Consider the following 22,130-nt stretch of genomic DNA (forward strand, 5'->3'; position numbering starts at 1 on the left):
TCTTTCTCTTTGTGTATGAAAGTCCCTTTTTCTCCTTTATCCATAACCTGCACTGGCTCCTCCTCCCCTGCCCCACCAGTGAATGGGGCCTTTGTGGGGGCTTCCCAGCATTCCACGGGAATTCTTGCAGGTGAGGGTACACAAACAATCCCACTCTCAGATGACTGCTGCAGCTTACCATTTACAACTGAAAATACAAAATGCTGCAACATGTTAGGGGTTTCCAGTGCTGAGCTAACCTTACTTTAAAAGGAGTTGCTGCAACTACGAGGGTGTGATCACCAGAGCAGACAAGAGTGGGAGGGAAGGATCCCATTCTTTCTAACCAGGTGAGCGTCCACACGCATGCTCTAAAAAGCACCATGCTCACTGGAGCCTGTTGCCTCACGTACAATGAGGTACATCGTACGGATTAGGGAAAGCATTAGTTTATGAGTAAATATTTGTCTTCCTTTTTTAAAAAAATTGCGCCCCCACAATAGCTGAAAGTGCACATATAGGATCTATACAGGGATGTTATCTGAAGTGGATAAGTGCAGCACATGACCTGTATGACAGACAGACTGGAAAACAGACTGTACGTCTCACAGTGGACACCCTGAAGGTGAGTGTGTGTAAACATTGCATACATTAATGGATGCATTCTGTAACTGAGACGCAACAAAGGCCCGAAACTGGAGATTTTTACAGCGGAAGATCAGTTTAGGTTTCACACAATATTTTACTTCAGTTTCGCTGGATTTCTGTATCCATCTTCTGCCTCAGCTTCCCTCTCTTCTGTTGGAACTTGTCAAGACGACACATCTTGCAGGTATGTATGCTCATTTCCCCATGCTCACTAATTAACTATCACTGAGGCTCAGGGACACTACTATGAGTTGCACTGTAATCAGGGCATCACAGCAAATATTTATAATTATTTACGTTTGTTTCAACAGTTTTAGTAGTTTTCTAACTGCTCAAATAACACGTTTTGTTATCTACACATACATGATCAGAGTCCACATAAGAAAGGACTATCTAATCTTTACATCCTTGAATTGCTCCTCACCCTCCTTTATCTTTGTTGCCCTTTGATATCTATTCTACGTCTCCATCTCCAAATTACTCACTTCCTTCATGATTGTGTGTCCACAGAGCAGTTGTACTGTCAGACACCAGTAGGAGGTAGCGGACAGTAAACAAAAAATTGGCACTGCAGATTCAAGACAAATAAGTGGTGCATTTTTGGCGGTGGATGCATGTGGACCAGAGCCCTAGTTGCTTCAGCATGCCAGCCTGTGTCCAGTGTTGCTGTGTCCACTGCTTTGGCTGCCACAGAATTACAGAGAATGCACACTACTTTGGCCAGCTGACATTGTTTTACATTATAATTGGAAAAATAAATAAATACACTTTAGCACATCTTTAATCTAGTCTCAATCATATTTTGAAATCAAACTTTTTTAAAAGGCAAATGAAAACAATCTTCCCATGAGGTATAACAACTTGTTTGTGTGAGGTGTCAGATGTAATTTCTTTGATATCAGTGAACTAATGTTCTGTCTTGGAAACAAATAGATTGAATTTCTTTTTCATTAGTGTATGCTGTGTTTCCCAGCAGCATGTTGCAGACAGTCAGTGAGTGGCTGTGGTGGGAGCGTCTGTGGCTGCCAGCAAACGTCTCCTGGTCAGATCTGGAGGACAGTGAAGGTCGTATCTATGCGAAAGCCTCTCAACTTTACGCTGCTCTGCCCTGCGCCCTCTGCCTGCTCCTGGTCAGATACATGTTTGAGAGGTGAGAGTATACAGTATGTGTGTTTCAGTGACTTTAGCAATGCAATCGTCTGGTTTCAGAGTAATGGGATTATGTTGCACAAGCTGTGTGGAGCAATGTGGAACTCCAAACCAGAACCAGGCCACTTCTGTTGTGTTTATAAAGCTGTGCTCTACCTGGTAATTCATTATACAGTATGTAATGTTACTTGTGTGCTGATGCAGGTACCTGGCCACACCACTGGCTGATGTTTGGGGAATCAGCGACAGGGTACGTCTCACAGCAGAACCAAACCCCATCCTAGAAAAGTACTTCTGCAGCCAAGCACGGTTTCTGTCACAGGTATGTTAAGAGGGGCATTTCCTTGAAAAACAAAGGTGGTTTGTTGTTCACATACAGTCACACGCCTGGTATATAGCATTTTAGGCATTTTGTGTCAAATTAAGTTCTCGATACAGTAGGTGAGTAAGTAAAAACAAATTGTGTTGTTCTATATACTTTCTTTTATATACTTAGTGGAGTTCTTCATAGAAAGTCAAAACACACCAGAGCTTTACAACAAAGTACACTGAATTCAAGAAATTAGGAAGAAACAAGGCTTTTTGTGAACACACTTACACCGGGAGTTAAATAAAGATAAGCTGAGGCTTAATATGAGTGAAATACCCCTCTGAAATACATCAGCGATCAGGGTCTTCTCAGATATACTTGGTAATTGCACTATTACACTTTGTGTTTTTATCAACACAAATGTTTGATGTTGCTTTTTATTGCTGAAATTAGAGGCAGAGTAAATTAAATGTTGTTTTTGCATCAAACATTGTTTGTCAGAGAGTAAAACTGAATGCTGGTGTATAACTTCAAAGAGGGTGCGTCCCAGGGTGGAAAGAGTGTAACACCTGGACCGTTTCCTTTGTTCCTCAGGCTGATGTGCGGTCTCTGTGCAAGAAGACCAGTTGGCCAGAAAGGAGAGTTCAGCTCTGGTTCAGGAGGAGGAGGAACCAGGAGCGTCCAGGGCTTCGCAAGAGGTTCTGTGAGGCCAGGTGTGTGTGTGATTATATGCTGATGTGAGAACAAGTGCGTATGTGTAAATATGTGACATTATTGTTCTTGTCTGTCAACAGTTGGAGATGTGTGTTTTATTTTTTTGCATTTGTCTACGGAGTCCTGTCTCTCCATGATGTAAGTGGTTTTGGCCTTTTTCCATGTTTGATCACAGTAACTGTTTCTATTACAGGATTTGTCTCTCATGTCAGCCAATTTTTCCATTGCACCAATTGTTTGCTTCCCCTTATTTTGTCTTTCTCTCCCTCTTTCTCGCTATTCTGCTGTAATGTGAAGTATGTGAAACTCCTCATCTCTCTTCCTATCTCATGTCTCTCCTGTGCTTCAGGGTTTTTCTCACACTCTGGCAGTTGGTATGGCAGACAAACATGCATGAGCTTGTGGCCCTTGTCGCTTTTTTCAAGGCTATCCTCCAACCACCCCCCCAACTCACACTCCTCTCCCTCTTTGTTTTTGTTGGCTGTAGAAACCTTGGTTTTATAATCTGAAGGAGGTTTGGGCAGGCTTCCCTAAACAGGTAAGTGTTTTTGTATTGCTATTAGGATGGCTTGTACAATGTTAAAGTATGCAGTATGATAAACATCTATATATGTCTGTGTGTTACGTGTCCGTGCAGTCCATGCTGCCATCTCAGTACTGGTATTACCTCTTGGAAATGGGCTTCTACCTTTCTCTGCTCCTCAGCCTCACGTTTGACGTGAAACGGAAGGTGAGTGTACTGATGTGTGCAGATGTGTAACATCAAAGTGAAGTACTGCAGTTTTTCAAAGTGTTTAATTCCATTTCACCTGAATTCATTATTCATAATGTATAAGTATGTATGTATGTATAAGATAAATAAATTGGGGACGTCTATGTGTCATGTGCCTACATGTTTACCTGTCACGTGTTTGTGTGTAGGACTTCAAAGAGCAGGTGATTCATCATATAGCCACACTGACTCTTCTGAGTTTCTCCTGGATTTCAAACTACATCCGTATTGGAACCCTTGTGATGGCCGTTCATGACTCCGCTGACATACTGCTGGAGGTCAGTGCTGTTCTGACATCAGTGCATGTGCAAGCCAATCTATGTGATATTCACTGTCTTACTGTGGGCTGGACAGTATTAGCAGATAACTCTGATTTCGCATTGTCAGAGTTCTGCAGCAACAGACTGACAAAGGAACAGTTACTCCCTATCATCAAAAAGTAATTTAACATTGCAAAGCTGTCTTTTTATGTCTTCAAAGATGCATAACAATTGCCTCTGAGGGGAAAAATTGGGCCTCGTACAGTAGTTGTCAGTTGTCAGTAGTTTGATGCAGAGCCTAAAACCTGCACTCAAGATGTCTGACCGATTGCAAAAATCCCTCTAGGCAGGACTCAAACCGGTCTGATGCCAAAAAATAAAACACTGAGTTGAGTTTGAACAGCAGTGAACATGAGCTCCACTTTACATTTCTTGACATGTTATTTTTTTCATGCTAGCCCCTGAAATGCATAAGACATCCTACTCAGATTTACAGGTAGCAATTGGGATCATGATTGAGATCAGGTCGATAGTAGTGTGCATGAGACTTAATGCTCAAGTTTTCTTCAGACGCTATCAGAGAAGCAATACTGTAAGACATTCATTAACATAGAGTTGAATCAACACCCGTCTAGACTGCATTTTTTGCAAAGATGAAACACTGTGAATGCACTGGCATCTAACTAAACTAAATATCAATAGCAAACATGCCTGCAGCGACTTTATGGCTGATTATGAACTATTCCTTTTAAATAAAGAACTGAAGCTGCTTCTGTTCCCTGTTTTTATCTCACAGGGTGCAAAGGTATTCAACTACGCCAAATGGCACCAGACTGCTAACGCCATGTTTGTGGTGTTTACACTTCTCTTTATGGTGACAAGACTTGTCATTTTTCCTTTCTGGTAAGTGTGTAAAATGGAAGGATGTAGCGTGATGCATGATGCTAATCTTGGTGTAATGTGTGAAAATATTATGTGTGCATATCTTCTACAGGCTTATCCACTGTACTTGGGTGTACCCACTGGAAGAGTTTGCCCCCTTCTTTGGCTACTACTTCTTCAATGTGATGTTGTTGGTTCTACAGATACTCCACCTCTACTGGGCTGTTCTCATATCACGAATGGTTTACAAGTTTATCTTCAGCAAGGTGTGTTTACACGTGTATCTGTGTGTATATTCATTCATGTGAAGGAAAGAAATGTATGAAAACTATGCAAATTCTACAAGTTACATGTCTTCTTGTTTCTCTTTGGTTCACCTTTGTTTTCTTCTCTGTGGCTCATCTTCATCCTGAAGCTGGAAGGCGATGACAGGAGTGATGAAGAGGAGGATGACAGTGACTCGCCGAAGAAAGGAAACCACAAATTGAGTCACATAAATGGCTCTGGAGCCAGAGGCCGGGCCAATGGCCACTGACACATAAAGACACAAAAACAGAGAAAAAGTAAAATGGACAGCAGACACATGGACAGATTCAATATGGATTGCAGCTGTTAGAATCTAATTGCATATAAAAGATACACTTATATTATTTAATATTATTTTTTAAAGGAACTGTGAGGAATTATACATAAACTGATTAGAAGCTGTATGGTTTCTGGAATTCATTGAATTCAGACCCTTTAACAACTTTATCTTCTTCTTCTGATTAAAAATAGAGGAATACTACTTTAATATATTGTTTTTGCATTTTTGTATGTTGTTGAGAATAATTATCAAATAATGATGACACGTGAGTCCCACATGTGTGAGTATGTGCTTCTATGTGTGTGTTTGGTGGGGTATATATATTGCAAAACCAAAGCACTACAATGAAATTTATGTTTTTAAGATTACTTTTTGACTTCCTGTTCGTCTGTTTATAATTTTACAATTGTATATGTGCCAGTATTTTTTTCACGACCTCGTCCTGCCGGTGTGGGAAGCAAAATGAGCAGAATTATCAAGAGATCTCACCGGCTCAGGATATCAGTGGCTGTCCCAGCACGCCCTCTCGCGACAATCAGCGAGAACTGGGACGTCACCTCCTCCGTTACCATCAGTTACTATAGAAACGACAACACTTCCATGCCTAAGAAACATTTAACAGGCCACACACCAAACGTAGCTTAACTTATTATCTTATTAGTACACAAATAGTCGTCAGTATTGTTGTCAGAATGGCTTATCGCACAAATGTGAAAATCGGAAACTGGAATGAGGACCTGCGCTTAGAAGAGGTTTGTTTCTAAATAAAGCACTCCACTTTTAGCTAACTTAAATAAACTAGCTAGTTAGCTTACATATAATAGCTAGCTTAGCGTTAACTCATTCATCTTAGCTAACAAGGGATAGCAACATCTAGAAGAAAAGTATTTATTTTATGCAGAGCCAAATGTAGTCGTATTGGCATTGTGAATTCCTATTTGCACAGGCAATAATGCAGACAACACATCCACATTTGGACTCATTGCCAACAACAATGAAGACCGATACCGTGAGCAGGTAGCCCAAGCAGTAACTTGGTGCCTTGATAACAAACTCCAGCTGAACACCTCTAAGTCATTATAGATTTCAGGCACAGCGCCCTCCCCAAAACCCCCATACACGTCTCAGGAGAATCCATAATCACTACTGACTCATTCAAATGTGTTGGCACACACATCAGCAACCCACTCAAATGGATACATATCACATTACCAAAAAGAAAAAACCCAGAAAAGACTGTTTTCCCTAAGACAGCTAAAATAAAAAAGGGTAAAAGAAAGCCTCTCCCTTACACAACCATCGGTGAGAGCACCTTATCCATAACAGATTGCAGTGTAGTCAATAAATCATCCAAGATTATTGGCACTCCGTGGCAATCTGTGAATATTGTCTGCTCTATGTTGATGTTGATATCTGCCTATGTTTGTTGTTACTGACACTGTTGAATTGAACTTACCTACTGTGCCATGCTGTACCCACAGCAAATTCTACCAACCTCAGCCATGGGGGCATTGACAAATGACACAGGGAAAGAGAAATGCTTCAGGGGCTAGCATTCAGTAACAAAAACAAGATGAAAGAGGAGAGCAGAATACACTATTTATCATACTGCCAATGTAAGGGGTTTAGAGCAAGAGAAATTTACCCAATGAAGATACAATTATATTGTTAATCCTTTTAAAGATAATCTTTTCCCCTTTTATGCTTTAAGGTTGAAAGAAAATCTTATTCCGCATTGTCTGATAATATCATATATAATCTGTATTATAATTCTGTATTGGCTTGTTCCAAGATATATATTTTTTTTTTACCCTGAGTGAAATGTTCAAATCCAAGGCTCATTCTAGACGTCTTGTGCATCATTTACTACCCATTTCCGTAAAAATTCACCCTGAGATACTTGATATCTTTGAAAACTTTGAGATCTCTATTATAATTTAAAATACAGTTATGTGGGTGTGAACCAAAGACTCTATACAGTCTTAAGGTTTGAGCAAAGTTTGCCTGCACAGCATGAGTTTGTAGTAATGACTCACCCAGTTGGTAATGACTCACCAACTGGGTGAGTCAACTTGCAAATTGCTATTTACATATGTATCAAACAGTAACCCAAGGAAGCAGAAATGCTGTAGGGGCCATTCAGTTACAAAGAGCAAAATGGCAGTTTTCCTGTATTTGTCGTTATGCCAAGATAATGGCGGTGGGTTGTGGGGACATATTAAAGAATACACATTGTATATGCTGATGTCTTTCCAGGATGCAAAGAAAGAGTATCTGGAGAAAAAAGAGAGGGGTGAGCTTGCCGCCCAGAAAGTAGACTTCCTCAACCAGAACATTTTGAGACCGGTAAAATTAGTTTAAGCTAATTAAGAACACCATTAACATCAACAATAATATCACAATGATGATGATGATGTTGGTGTTTGTTCATGTGTGCAGGTGAATCTCGCTGTGACAAATGATGGAAGATTGCACTTTGGGGATGTTGTGATGTTGGTGAACACGGGAGGAGAAAACAGGAAGTGCAGTGCAGTAAGCATTAATGCAGACATTAACAGTTTGACGAATATTCCTTCGCCTGGCATTCAAGCCCCATGTGGCATCAGTGCAGGAGGGGGTATCCAGGCCTGCACACGCACTGCCTTCATCATTACCAGGTACACACACAAACACACTTAAAAATACATCAACATGCACCTGAACACACGGTGAACACAACCTGTAACACTGCTTGTGTGACTACAGTGTAGATGGCAGTCCTGAAGGATCGACTCTGCATTTTGAGCAAAGTTTTGCCTTGAAAACAACAAGTGGATTTGCCAGGGGGGTAAGTGAACTAACACACACACACACACACACACACACACACACACACACACATAATTAAGTACTTTACGCTAAGACTGATGGGGGGGGGCACTCTTTCATAGAAATCACACATGGAGTTCAGTTTGTATTTCATGAGGAGTACTGCCTGTGAAAACATTTGTGTAACATCCTCTGTGGCTCTGAAGGGAGTTTTCTTAAAGTCTATGAAAATAACCCTGATGATGGGTTATTATGGATAAATGTTATCTCAGTTGGGCTTAGAGACTTCAGAGTTTTAACAAACTGGACGTGGAGTTTGAAAGAAGAGGACATTTACCAGGCAGGTCGGGTCTAATGATAGATGCAAGTGAGTTGCATTATGGGAGGTGTAATAATAGGGATTAAAAGTCAGGACATCTCTGCCTCAGTTGCTTAATTTTGACCAATCTTTTTTTTATAATCTGTCTCTCAGAGTCCCCAAACTTTATGGAAGTGCAATACTAACATAATAACAGATGGAATTCACCTTTAATATTTAATAAAAACAAGAGAGCTTTTTTACGATCAGTTCATCATGTAATTATTTATCTTTTAGTTGTTTAGTTTCAGTTTAACACAACAAGCTTGCATGATTCTGTTATGTAGTGATTTTTAAATAGCAAATGTGGTTCACTTTGCATTGTGCTCATCAATACGTCTGAAAGAACACATAAATCTCATCTTGAGTGTGTCACTTCAAGCGTTTACGTATTTTCTCTTCCTTTCTTTCCTCAGCTTTACTTGACGAGTGACCTGCAAAGTTTTCAAAAGGTAGATCAAGTTTTAACATGAATTATTGATTGTAGACCATCAAGGAGAATACATTACACTGAACAACCACCAACTGTGATGAGACATTTTAACAAAGCGGAAATCCAGAAAGCTTATGTTTGTCCCTTTCACTAACTTTTTCTACAACTGTCAATCTCATATTATTGTGACTTCACTTAAAGTGTGCAAAGAAGTCCCGCCTACAAGAAGTAAACTTGGATGACGGTGGCTCCTTTCTGTCATGGTGGAAGATAGTGCACTTTGACCCCCAGGAGAGGCTTGAATATGAGGGTCAGCCTGTTCCTGTAAGTCTTTACTTTAACTTCATTAACTTAGTTAATTACTCCACCTGTTGCATTTTCTGTTGTTTAGATCTTTAACTGAACACAGAATGTTTTGTGTTTCTTTTGCTTCCCTTCACCTCTGTTTCATTGAGAATTTCTATGCAATTATCAACAGTTTTTTTTTTTAACAGGCTAATGTGAAGGTGCTCATCATACACTGCAAGACAAACCAGGCTCTTGCTGTTCTGGGTGGTCAAGTCCTTTGGTATTCGCCATTTATTTTACTTTAAAAGTAACTCCAAACTAAGGGGAATATGTTGTTGTGTTAAATGCAATATAAATGCTTTTGTTTTTGTGTTGCTCTCATGTCTGATGTCAACTTGGAGGTCCATTGATTTTAAATATTAGCCAAATTTGTAATATACAAAAAGAGATGTCAGTGGAAGAAAACAGCAGTGTGGTAGTAGGTAAGCTTACTATAAGTAAAAGCCAACAGCCTGGTGTTTTTTGTTTTTTTTTTCAAAATAAGGTTACAGTGACATGAAAACCCTATCTCTACTTCCATTCAACTTCAAGGCAACTATGAGTTGTAACTTTACAAGAATCAGCTTTCGTAATCCAAACAAACAAGCTGATGTATCTTACTGAAAATAACAAATTTCCTGTCACACACCATGTAGATTCACTTCTATTGACACAGTCAATTTGTGCATTTAGTTGCAGTCAGCGCTTTACAGCCACTGTTGTCAACAGGTGAGGACATCCAATATGGCAGCCTGCATACCTGCTGTCGTTTTGTAGGTAACAGTTGTTTCTCTGCAGGACCGCATATGGCAAAGAGTATGAGGTAACGGCTCACACCTTCTTTGACTGCCATAAAGCTGAACAGGAAAACAACCACTGGATACTGTGCACCTCTGACCCTGCAGGGAGCGGGCTCGTACTTCTCAACCACCCACAGGCAGTGGCTAACGACGAGGAGGTCACACAGGCAAACCGTGACAGCCAACTGTAACACAATCCACTCTCATGCTGTAACATGCACACATAGGGCAGACAGATACCACATCATTAACAACACCTGCACTTTTAAAAAAAATAATGGTTGTTTTTTGCTGTTTGGGTCACTGATTTTTGTCTCCTTGTATGAAGACATTCCAGGCTGGACTCCAACCAGGGCGTTAAGGTTATATGATATACATTAGCCAGCCAAGCCACCAGGAGGCTCTGTAGAAAGAAGCACTTGATATGTTTCTTCTAAGAAAGGAGAGGTACACTTCCATTGTTCTGGTTAGGCAACAGCAAAACAAACATAACGTGATATTGGACAGTAAGATGATTTGGCTAATTTCCAATGCACTTGGACTTTCCCCTGAAAGCAATTTCATGTGATATTTTGATGAGATAAGGGGAAGAAGTGTGGGCGCTGTCATGAAAGGAGCAATAATTAAATAAAATAACCTAAACAGTCCTCGCCAGCTCAGAATCAGAAACTGTTTATTGCCAAGTAACATACATTACAAGGAATTTGCTGTGGTCTGAAGGTGCTATTGTTTTGATGACAGCTGACTTATGCAGTCCTTTCATCTTTTTAGTGTTAAAAACATTTAAAAAATGTTCAAGGTCCATTTTTGTTATTGCCTTCTGATAAAGAAGCCAATCAGGGGGTAATGCCCCTACATGCCTTATCAGAAGGCAATAATAAAAATAATATTTCTACTTTATGTTTCTTGAATCATTCGTAACAATTTATGTAAAATGATGGGGAGCATCATCTTCATCAAGGTACACATCTCCTTGGGGGAAGATAATGGCTGTGAATCTGTGAATGTTAAGGTGTGCTCTGGGACCAAGGGCCCACAGGTGCTATGGATTATTATGGACAGGTGTGGACCCAACCTTTGCCAACTGAATGGCCCTGAAACTTTAGGCTACATCCCCTTGCATACATTGAGTTAATCATCTGTGTGTATCATGAGATTAGAGCGAGACTATGTAACTATGTAACAACCCCCCCTCTTTAAAATAAATAATGAATCAATAAAGTTGAATTCATGAGAAATATAACATACCCATGCGCAATTCAATGCTGATACAGCCTTTGTTGGTCTGGTATGACCAGTAGTTAATTATGTACAATGTTAACTAACGTTAGAAAACGTAAGATATATGTTAATGTATAACTGTCAGTACTGAGTCGCTTCACTGACTTAGTGACTCTTCTCTGCTTGAGCTATTTTCACATTATGTTTAGCCTGTACATGTACTTACAGTGCAAGGTTTGATCTCAAAAGTAAAACAGGAAACACGTTGCACATCACCAGGAGACATGTTTGTTGTGTCCTGCTTGTGGTCCCACTGCTGTCTTTCTCACTCAGGTTACCTAATTATGGTGTGTTTAAGCAACTAGCTCAAGACAAGGCAAAAAAACCCAAAACGTTAAATTCAACGTAAAATTTTCCTGTAATTGCAACTTGTCACTAAGTATGCTGACATTGATTGTGCATGCATGTGTTTGCTGTTTTTGCATTTGACAAAACCTTCACATTCTCATGGAAAAGATTTACTCCATACAGCCTCATGTTTCTGCATCCTATAGTAAACAAACAGTGAAAAACATCTTGGCGTCTAGGGTTTAAAGAGGACTTGATACTGTATTTCCACGTGGCGAGGAGGACCACAAGTGACCTGATTTGGGTTAAAATATAATTATGAAACAACAGCAGGTATCATCTACCATAGATAACGCTGTCAGATGGCCTGCCGTCAAGGCTGCGTTCAAGTACAAACGTTTAACTAGTCTGTTTGCAACGATTTAGAACCAGCTGTTTCGTTTGTGCGCAACGTTTCACAACAGCTTTTAGTATGTTCTGCTACCGTTACACTTTCGGTGTGGGTGTCATCTGAAAGCAAACATAAGGGGGACTACCAACCGTTTGCAACGGCACATTGAACACACCGCCAGTTGTGTTTTAAAACGTTTTTGTACGTGTTGGCAGCGCTGAACGCGACCCCCAGGTGTCACGTTTCAGAGGGAGACAACAATAGAGAAGTGGCCAGCCGACGCTTTAACTATACGGCACCTCACTCGAGGCGGCAGATGCGCGGAAGAAAGGACGTCGACTCCACTGAAAGGTGCGTTACGTTAGCCACCGCATGGGAAGACAATTTCCATTGTCACGTTTTGTCTTTTGGTGATTGTAGGTCAAAAATCACATTGTATGTGTCATTGTATATTCAATTATTCAACTCATTTGGCTGATTTTGTGTTAATATTTGCCTTTTTTCTTATTGCGGTTTATAACGGTTGCAATTAACAGTTTACGGTAAGCTAGCTAAATGGGACTACCAGGGTCTAGCATGCAGCTGCGTTCTAATTTAAGCCTGACTGTGAGAGCAAGTGCATATATCTAAGCTTGTGTACGGAGGATAAAGCCAATATTCAATATATTGATATCCGCATAGATAACAATTTAACGCGATGTCGCTACTGATAAAGCCATGTTCTGAAGAATTATACGTCTCTGTGGTGTCTGGCCTGTCTTCCAATCGGTAAGTGATGCCACAACGTTATTTATGAGTCAAACGCATGACTAATCCTGGTAGACATAAAATACATAATGTTCTATAGCTATGTATGATGGTTCTTATAAATCTAAACGATGGATATATTATCAGTGAAGACTCTCTCAAGGTTAGCGGTTGCTTTAGGTTGATTGTTAAGGTATCTGTGCGTTCATTTGTTGGTTATTGAGGGATCTTAACGTTAACCATTCAAAACGTCGTTTTCCCATACGAGTATGAATATAAGACTAGCTATATCCTACACTGTCCCTGCACGTTGAGGGGAGAACTGCACTACATTTCAGAGGGATATATACATTTTACTCCGCTGCATTTATTTAGCAGCAAGAGTAAAATTTCACACGTTACATACAAAGCACAGGCTTAGCTTATAAAATATAACGTAGCGTTATTGTTGTAGATGAGACCACCTCCAGTAGTTAAAACAGCTCCACCAGCATCAGCAATTAAATGCTGCTTACATATTAATACAACAGTATAATAAAATAGTATAAGACTGTGAAAGGGAGGATTCTGCCTGCACAATGAGTACTTTTTGTTGGTAATGCTTCAGTACTTCAACTCAAATAAATATTTGAATGCTTTTACTTGGAATAGAGTATTTTTTCATTGTGGTATTGCTATTTTACTGAAGTAAAGAATTGGAATAATTGTAAAACTGCTTATTCAGCCCACTGATTTAGTTAGTGTTAAATATACCAACATTTTAGAAAATACAACTCTGTACCGTTTTGATTTTCCATAGTTAACTATATTTTCTGCAGGTTTACTCAATTGGAGTAGTTCGTTCAAGGAAATGCTTCTGAAAATAAACAACTGGTAAACTCAAACTAAAATAACTGCTTCAGAACTTTATTCCCTGCAATCAGTACGAGATTACATAGCACTTTACAGGAAAGTGCCAATGAACATACTAGGAAATTATGGGTCCGTGATTTAAAAAGAAGCATTTAGAATAAGCCTATTTACCCTCGTGAAGGTTTACATGCTGTTTAAAAGCCCTGCTACGAAACAAATTCTTGTCGAGAAAAGACTGAATCCTGGTGGAAACATACTCGATCTAAAAATACTGGAACCAGCCAAAATAAATGATACATGATATCACTGTCCTCAATGGTAGCCTGTCCTGACCCTATGTGACCCTATCCCTGGATGATACCCCCTTTTTAATCAGCTATTTGTTTGTTGTGGGTCTCAGGCGTAGACAGTGTGGTCTCAGGCAAGATCGCAGAGTTATCACTCTGGATTACTCTAGAGAGGCAGGTGTTCCCAGGGTGCACTCCCTTGCTCTGACAGCTCTCACAGCAGATGTGAGTGCTACTTTCTCTCGGGCCACGCCACACCCCCTTGTGAGCCCTTTTGAGGATTTACATCCTTGACGTGACGTGAGTCAGTCAGGATTGCTCCCAAAAGTTAAGTGCTTATTCCGGTATTGCCATGGCTCTGTATCAGTCTCAAGTAGCATCCTATCCGGTGAACTACTGTATACGTGTTTTGAAGATCACATTACTTTTGCATAAGTCTTGCCATGCTATGATTGCCAAGTAATTATGCGCTTGCCAAGTGAAGAGACTTTCTTCATCAGCAAGGATTACTTATGTAGTAAGAAGTACAAAGTTTAGTTCAAAATGAAGTTAAATGTTAGAATTATGCTAGAAGCAAGGTTTTACAAAGGTGAACCAGAGTACATTAAGGCTTTGCTGACACTTATTTGGTGTATAAGAGGAGGTTTTACGGTCAGTGATTGTACTATATGAGTATAGTATACCGGATGAGTGGGGGATGGCCATGGCAGTGCCTATTCACAGCCTGTCAAGGTCAAGCTGAAACTTAGCTGGCTGAAAAGGGTGTATCGCTTTTTTCAGTGGTGCTTCCTGGAGATGGCGAAAGACAATAGTTCTAACTCTCATTGGGGGTTGTAGCACAGCCCCAATGTTAAACATTGTCTTAAAACTTTTGACTGCAGCTAAACTAATGACAACATACAAACTTAAGTGTACTTCTTGTGTTTTATTGATGTATTGATGAATTGATTGTGCATTGTGTAACCAGACAACCATGGCAGTGAATGTCCCTGGACTAGTGGCCGTGGTGGTTTTTTATATTGTCATCCTGGTGATTGGGATCTGGGCATCTCGAAAATCCAAGAAAGTGGAGAATGCATGTACTGGCAACAAGAGCGAAGTTACCATTGTCGGTGGCCGCAACATCAATGTCCTGGTCGGGGTTTTCACCATGACAGGTAGAACTTGTCTATGTCCGTTATTAATGGATGTGTATTCCTTATTGTGTTTGCTCTATGCTCCTTTCACTGTGTTTTGTTACTCCATTTCTCACTTGGTTACTTTCTGTGCTTTGCTTTTAGCAACATGGGTTGGTGGAGGTTACATTATGGGAACTGCTGAGGCTGTTTATTCTCCTTCTCAAGGTCTCATCTGGGCTATGGGGCCTCCTGCGTATCTTATCAATTTTCTGTTGGGTAAGTAGCTGAAACAAATGAAGCTTCTGTAAAATAACACATTTTGTACAAACCTAACCAAGATTATTACAGTGCTCCAAAACGTTATCTGACATGGCTCTGACTCTGGCTGCATTGACCTGTTTGAGGGCCAAGGTGCCACTGAAATGAAATTGCAGAGATGTGTCCTGTTGGCAAGCCGAAATGAAACCTGAAAATAAAGAAGTGAGCCTGTGCCTATAACTATATTATTGTTGTTCTAATGGCTAATTTAACATCTTAAATTAGCCTTGTTGCCAACACTGGCACATTTACAGAGATGTTGATCAATGTGCATTGTCCCTGAAAATAAATAAATAAATTAAAAGTTGTGTTCAGAATTGAGTTGAGTTTTAAATATATGTTTAGGCTACTGCCACTACTGCACACAATGCTTATCAGGCCATAGAGTCATCCAAGGACCACTCAAACAAAAAACAGTCCAATGAAGCAGATGTCAGATCAGGTGGGACTTGTAATAGAGGTAATTTTTTACAGGCATACAACAGCCTTGGTAACTCTGCATTCAGCAGAAGTGCATCTAAAGAGAATCACAGTCTTCCACAGTCATCCTTTCATACTATTTACCTGCTTATCTTTGTTCCGTGTTGATACATTGGACAAGGACGCAGGGTAGAGGTACTCGACTGAGACTCAGGCAATTGAAGTGGATGTCTGCCAAGCAATAACTCCTTTAGCTTTTTGACGTGGAAATGAACACATTCACACAAATTGATAATCCTTGACAATCCTTTCATTGCTCAAGAGAGAAAATGTAGATTTTTCGCCTGTTGCACCCAAATGTAGCACAAAGCCTGATCTTAACCACCATGACTTATGAATAATCCACATGTATTGTGCCATGTATGTATGTATGTATTGTGTATCTGGGACTGCAGACAGACATTCACACAGACATGTTCACACCTACATACAATTTAAAACATTTCCACTTCATCTAACCTGCTTCTTCATGGATTGTGGGAGGAACCCCTAACAAAGGGAGGATTTGTACGCAGGCATTTTCCATCCAGTCAGATTCAAACCCACGACCTCTTTGCTGTGAGGTGACAGCACTAACAACTGAGTCACTGTGTGAAGAAAATGGATTTGACGACATTTCAACCCATACATAAACGGCAAAAGCAAATGGGACATTTTTAAATATTTTACATGTAGGCTGCTTTAAACTAAGGTTGCAACTAAAGATCATTGTCATTACCGCTTAATCTAACTGATTATTTTCTCCATGAATCATTTGCACAATAACATATCAGCAAATAGTGAAAAATGAAAGCTAGATAATGTTCACGTTTGAGATTTATGGATTATCAAAATTGTTGCTGATGTTTCTGAGCTGTGTCTGTTGGACGACTAATTGACAAATCATTTCAGTTCTACTTTAAATCAATAGAATATTTTTAATGACAAAAAAGTATTTCAAGTTATTTTTCTCTCTAACAGTAGTTTTGTTTTCTTTGTATTCTGTCCGTTTTTTAAGGAGGATTGTTTTTTGCAAAACCTATGAGGTCGAAACGCTACGTGACCATGTTGGACCCATTTCAGCATCGCTATGGCAACATGTTCACCGCGACACTACTGCTTCCTGCGTTGGTCAGTGATATTTTGTGGGTGGCCTGCATACTTGCTGCTCTGGGTAAGTAACACTTTGTGCTCAAGTCTTTATGTACCAACTTTAACGTGAAATCTTTATGCTTTACATTACATTACATTTTTGTATACCATCTCTGATTTAATGTTCTGTGTGATTTTCCAGGGGGAACGATGAGCATAATCCTTGGGCTGTCGTCTGCCCTCTCCATCATTATCTCAGCAGCTGTCTCCATCATCTACACATTTTTAGGTGGTCTCTACTCTGTGGCGTATACTGATATCATCCAGCTCTCCTTCATCTTTTTCAGCCTGGTGAGAAACAGAATGGAGGGAGAGAAATACAGAGGGAGGGCAATAAAGTAGTGAGTGACAGAAATGACTGAGCAGAGAGAGGGGAGGAGAATGGAGGGAAGGCAACAGAAATAATGGGACATGATGAGATAAATGCATTCATGATGAAGCATGATAAGAAATGAAAGTAATTCAATAGATGACTTGTCCTCATTTTTGCTGTAACAGCTGTTTTTTTTTCTTTGTTTCAGTGGCTCTGTATTCCTTTTTTGATACTCAGTCCTGCAGTTACTGACATCTCACAAATAGTCCACCTCAACCAATCAACTGGAAACTCGTGGATAGGAGAGTTGGAGCTGGCGGATGCAGGAAAATGGGCGGATGAGATGCTGTTATTGGTTAGATTTAAAATGTTAATATGTGTCACTGTGTGTGGAGTGGAGTTAGGCGATTGATATACCACATCCTTAGTTATATCAACTGACTATTTGACCTGTCATGACCCATGCAACTCTGTGTGATAGCTTTGTATCTGTCAGCTGATTAATTGCAGCTGCGGTCAGGTACAAGGTAGCATTGAAATTGTATGGCATCGTATTAACTGAGTAAACTTAATTACTGAAATCTAAATCAGCTGTCCTCAAAGTGGAAATCTGGATTTGCTGCCTCTAGTTAACAGGCCTGTTCGTCTTTTCAGCAGACCTCTTTTTGACTTGTCATAGTAGGAAAAGCACAGGTGTTACTAATAACATTAACAATGGCTCTGTTCTATTCAAATGTCCCTGTAAGCCATGACAGTGTGACAGTGAGTCAGCGCGCACAATACCAGGACCGTGAAACTGAAGCCGCTGAATAGAATTCGGCCATGATTAATTTTATTATTCACACTTGTGCTTTTCCTCCGGTGACATGTCAGAATGTCTTTGGTGAAAAAGGCCCTTTAAAGTGTCACTTCAGTTTTCAGGATATCTTGAGCCAACTAACCTCACTGTTAATCTATGAAATCCTGTAGTTAGAATAGACTTAAATGATGGAGAAAAAGCTATTGCTTTGTGTGCATATTTGTGTGTGCAACAGAATATGACATTTTTTTCTACATTTTTGGCATAGCAGTTGTAGGTCCAGTGACGTTCATGCACAGGAGCAACCAGTAACATTGATGATAGCACTGTTCCATTTGAACGATAGATTCACAATATTTCCAAGTCAATCTTAATACTTACAGGTCCATATGTACATATAAACAGTTCATACTGGCAGTAGAAAATATCCCCTCGTAATGTGATTCCAATAGAAGTGATAGAGGACAAGATCCACAGTGTGAAAATATGAGGATTCAGCAGTAAGTCAAATTAAATGGGTCAAATCTTTTTAGTTCAAAATTGGTGTTTCCCTGGACAGTGTTTCCTTGCTGAGTTGCTGTGAAGAGATAGTAATACAAACAGGTTAGCTGCTAACATTTGCAGCGACCAACAATTCTTAAAACGTACATATGGCTGTGTGAGTTTTGTTTTGAGACAGATTTGAAAAAGTGTGAACCTATCTTTTAAAGACGTGCTAGTAAATCATACTGGCACACCTAGATATAATGCAGCCATTATTCATCTCATTGGATAAATCTGTGTTTGACCAGTCAAACTGTGAGAAAGGTCTATTTGGTGATCTGCATGAATTGCCAAGTTGTTCACTGACAAAACTTGTGTTTTTTGTGCGTGCATGTGTATGTTGTAGGCTTTGGGGGGACTGGCCTATCAAGCTCTATACCAGAGGATCCTCTCTGCAGCCTCCTCTGCTCAGGCTCAGGTCACCTGTTTTGCTGCTGCTGGGACAGTTTTTATTATGGGAATCCCCTCAGTTGTCATTGGAGCGGTGGCTTCCTCTGCAGGTACACATGAAACACTCAGATGCGCACATACAGTACACACACAGATTTTCAGTTAGACAACACGTTTAGGTCCCACTGCCATAGTGAATGACATGGGACAATATAATCCTGGTTTCATTTGTATGTGTGTGTTAAACATTCCTATGAGCATTAGCATAACTGGTTATGGTTAGCATATACTGATTATGGAGGGACCTGTCAAAAATTTAGCTTCCTTCTCCCCAGTGCTTGTTTTTTTTTTTTTTTGATGCCATCAACATAATCTTAAAAGCTTCTTCCCCTCCCATTATTTATTTTCCTCTCGACCCTGTCTGTCTCTTTCTCTACCTCTATGCCTCCTTCTCTCTCTTCCTCTCCTTTCCTCTAAGACTGGAACCAGACAGCGTATGGTCTACCCCCTCCTTTTGAACGAGGGGAGGCAGGGAAGATCCTGCCACTGGCCCTGCACTACCTCACACCCACCTGGTTGTCAGTGTTAGGCATTGGTTCTGTGGCTGCAGCAGTTATGTCCTCCATGGACTCTGTGCTGCTGTCCTCAGCATCCATGTTTACGCAAAACATATACAAGGCGACTTTGAGGAAGCAGGTGTGTGTGTGTGTGTGTGTGTGTGACTGACTGACTGTGTGTGTGTTTGGTTCAGACTTAAAGTAAAGTAACTCCATTTTTATTGTCCCTCTCCTCTCTCTTCCTGCAGGCGTCGGAGCGGGAGCTGCAGCGGGTGATCCGTGTTAGCGTGCTGCTGGTGGGCCTCGCCGGGACAGGCCTGGCCTTCGGTGATGACAGTGTGTTCGCCCTCTGGCTGCTAAGCGGGGACCTCCTCTACTGCGTGATCCTTCCGCAGCTCGTCTGCGTGCTGCACTTCAGCTGTGCTAATAGCTACGGCGCTATCAGCGGCTACATAGTAGGACTGCTGCTGCGTGGGCTGAGCGGGGAGCCACTGCTCGGGATCCCTCCTCTCCTCCTGTTCCCCGGCTGGAGGGAGGAGGGCGGAGTCATCACACAGTACTTTCCCTACAGGACTCTGGCCATGCTTTCCTCCGTTATATGTGTTATTGCGGTGTCCTGGCTGGTGGAGCTAGGCTTCTGTAACCAGGTAGTTCCTCAGTCCTGGGATTTACTGGGGGTGTTTGAAGAGAAAAAAGAGGCAGAGGGGGAGGAAGTACCTGTTCCTCGGGAGGAAAAGAACAGTATCCTAAATACAAAATTCTAGTCTTAACTTTAGTACAACATCAGCCAAAGTATACACGAACCTCTTTTTATGCAAATTCCCACCAACCTTCTTCTCTGCACAGACTATTTACGCACACTCTTACTTGTACTGTATACTACACATGTTTAATACTGAAGTATATGCTTTATATGCACCAAACTCTGACCAGCAGTATGTTGAGAGTGATTCAGGGAGGCGGTTGAGACATGGTGGGTGTCTCTTTCTAACAGAACAGGATTAAGGCCACAAATGAAGACCTCAAGATTCTGATCTTAATGTCAGAATTAAAAAAATTTTCACATGGTCCTAATCCTCTTAAAATTAAAAACTCCTCAATTGTTAATTACAGATAACACAAACATGTTCATAGTTTCTTAATACAGTATTCTCCACTCAATCCTTTTCAGTAAATGAAGCTCAACCCAGGTGATGTTATTTAATTGTGTAATTATTAGCCGTTGTCATCCTTTCTAAGAAGCAGTTTTGCCTCTTTGCATATATTAAGCACTGAGGGGACAAAGCAATGCTGTGGAAGATGCAATACTTGAGTTGCTGAGGTTGAGTGTTCCTCAGAAACAAATAGTCTAGATAGGGGTGCCTGTTGAAAGAAGTGTTTACCATTATTTTATGTTTTGAAAGGGATCATCGTTGAAGGACCATCAAGATATAGAATTATAATTACTATTTTTTAGATGTTTTGTGATTGCAAGTGTTCATAAAAAATGAAACCTTCTCTGTCTCTAATCTTTTCATCTGATGGAACCTGTGTCTTTTAATGTGTATTTGTGGGCCAAAGAGAGAAAAGGTTTATTTAAATTACCACAACTTTTAAATGACGATGCACCTTTTGTCACGTGCAGCACCACCAAAAGTATTTGTCTTGTTGCCTTTGGGGCAATGACTTGACTTTATGTTCCAGTAATATTTGACATGAGCACCAACAACAAATCAACTGCAATGCCACCTTTGTAGCAGCAGAGGGCGGCACCTAAACACTGAAAGGACCCGAACCAGGCTGAATCTCAGCAGAGGGAGCTTCCCAAAAGAAATCCGCAAAGCTGCAGTTTGAAAGTACGTTTGAAAAGCCAGTTTTTCACAGATGCTTTTCTTTTGTTTCTTTTGGCCACTCGCTTCACCTCAACAGTATATCAGAAGACTTTCTGATACATGCTCGCAGTTTGATGACTATAAAACAAATGTATTACCTAACACAAGGTAAACTTAAATTATTTACATTTTCACCACATAAATAATGTCTCAAATACCTATATATATTCGCTCCATTCACATGCTTATCGAATAGTCTGTAGTAATCTAAAGTTTCAGAAAAAAGAAGAATATATTTAAATGAAGAAATAACAGGACTCTTAAGTAATATACTTAATAAAAAGTAATATACTTAAACGAAAGTAATATGAAAAACGAACATATCAGCATTTATTTTAATGTTTTTAAATTGACTTGTATTTACTAATATAGAGAAGGTCGTGGATATGAGTATTCACCAAGCGATTCGTTTAATTTAAGTGCGTCGTAGTCATAATTTCAAATGGAAGTCGTTTTTATGATAAAATGGTGAGGGGATGCCGCACAATAAATATTCAGGTGAGTTTCAAAAGTAATGTGACAAGATCATTTTGCAGTCTACCAATCAAAAACACTTGTTTGAAATGAAAAAATTCATAAATATTGATTTCCTCGTTGTCCCACGCCAGTGAAGTGGCCTCCAGTCACTAAACTGCACCTGCGTTCAGGATCAAACAGGCTTCACAATGAACAGCGACGCCCATCGCTCACCGCGCTGTCGCGGCTGCATGTATGGATGAATGAACGATAGAGGCACCG

The 22,130-nt window shown here is 40.3% G+C and overlaps 3 protein-coding genes across 3 annotated transcripts; all 3 read left to right on the forward strand.

Moving 5' to 3' along the window:
• Positions 1–1,604: 1,604 nt before the first annotated feature.
• Positions 1,605–5,473, forward strand: cers3b (ceramide synthase 3b). Its single transcript, XM_070907201.1, has 10 exons — positions 1,605–1,777; positions 1,981–2,098; positions 2,681–2,799; positions 2,881–2,938; positions 3,288–3,338; positions 3,438–3,530; positions 3,722–3,850; positions 4,629–4,735; positions 4,827–4,980; positions 5,130–5,473. The coding sequence occupies exons 1-10, from the start codon at positions 1,605–1,607 to the stop codon at positions 5,247–5,249; spliced, it is 1,122 nt and encodes a 373-aa protein (XP_070763302.1). The 3' UTR covers positions 5,250–5,473.
• Positions 5,474–5,992: 519 nt separating this feature from the next.
• cfap161 (cilia and flagella associated protein 161) lies at positions 5,993–10,217 on the forward strand. Its single transcript, XM_070906997.1, has 8 exons — positions 5,993–6,052; positions 7,557–7,646; positions 7,740–7,957; positions 8,046–8,127; positions 8,883–8,918; positions 9,101–9,223; positions 9,394–9,467; positions 10,025–10,217. Exons 1-8 carry the CDS (start codon positions 5,993–5,995, stop codon positions 10,215–10,217), a joined length of 876 nt encoding a protein of 291 aa, XP_070763098.1.
• Positions 10,218–14,845: 4,628 nt separating this feature from the next.
• LOC139286780 (high affinity choline transporter 1-like) lies at positions 14,846–20,285 on the forward strand. The gene is made up of 8 exons (XM_070907694.1): positions 14,846–15,029; positions 15,153–15,266; positions 16,786–16,941; positions 17,062–17,210; positions 17,441–17,587; positions 18,921–19,074; positions 19,443–19,660; positions 19,770–20,285. Exons 1-8 carry the CDS (start codon positions 14,846–14,848, stop codon positions 20,283–20,285), a joined length of 1,638 nt encoding a protein of 545 aa, XP_070763795.1.
• The last annotated feature ends 1,845 nt before the right edge of the window (positions 20,286–22,130 follow it).

The sequence above is a fragment of the Enoplosus armatus genome, chromosome 6 (assembly GCF_043641665.1).
Source record: "Enoplosus armatus isolate fEnoArm2 chromosome 6, fEnoArm2.hap1, whole genome shotgun sequence".
Lineage (NCBI taxonomy): Eukaryota > Metazoa > Chordata > Actinopteri > Centrarchiformes > Enoplosidae > Enoplosus > Enoplosus armatus.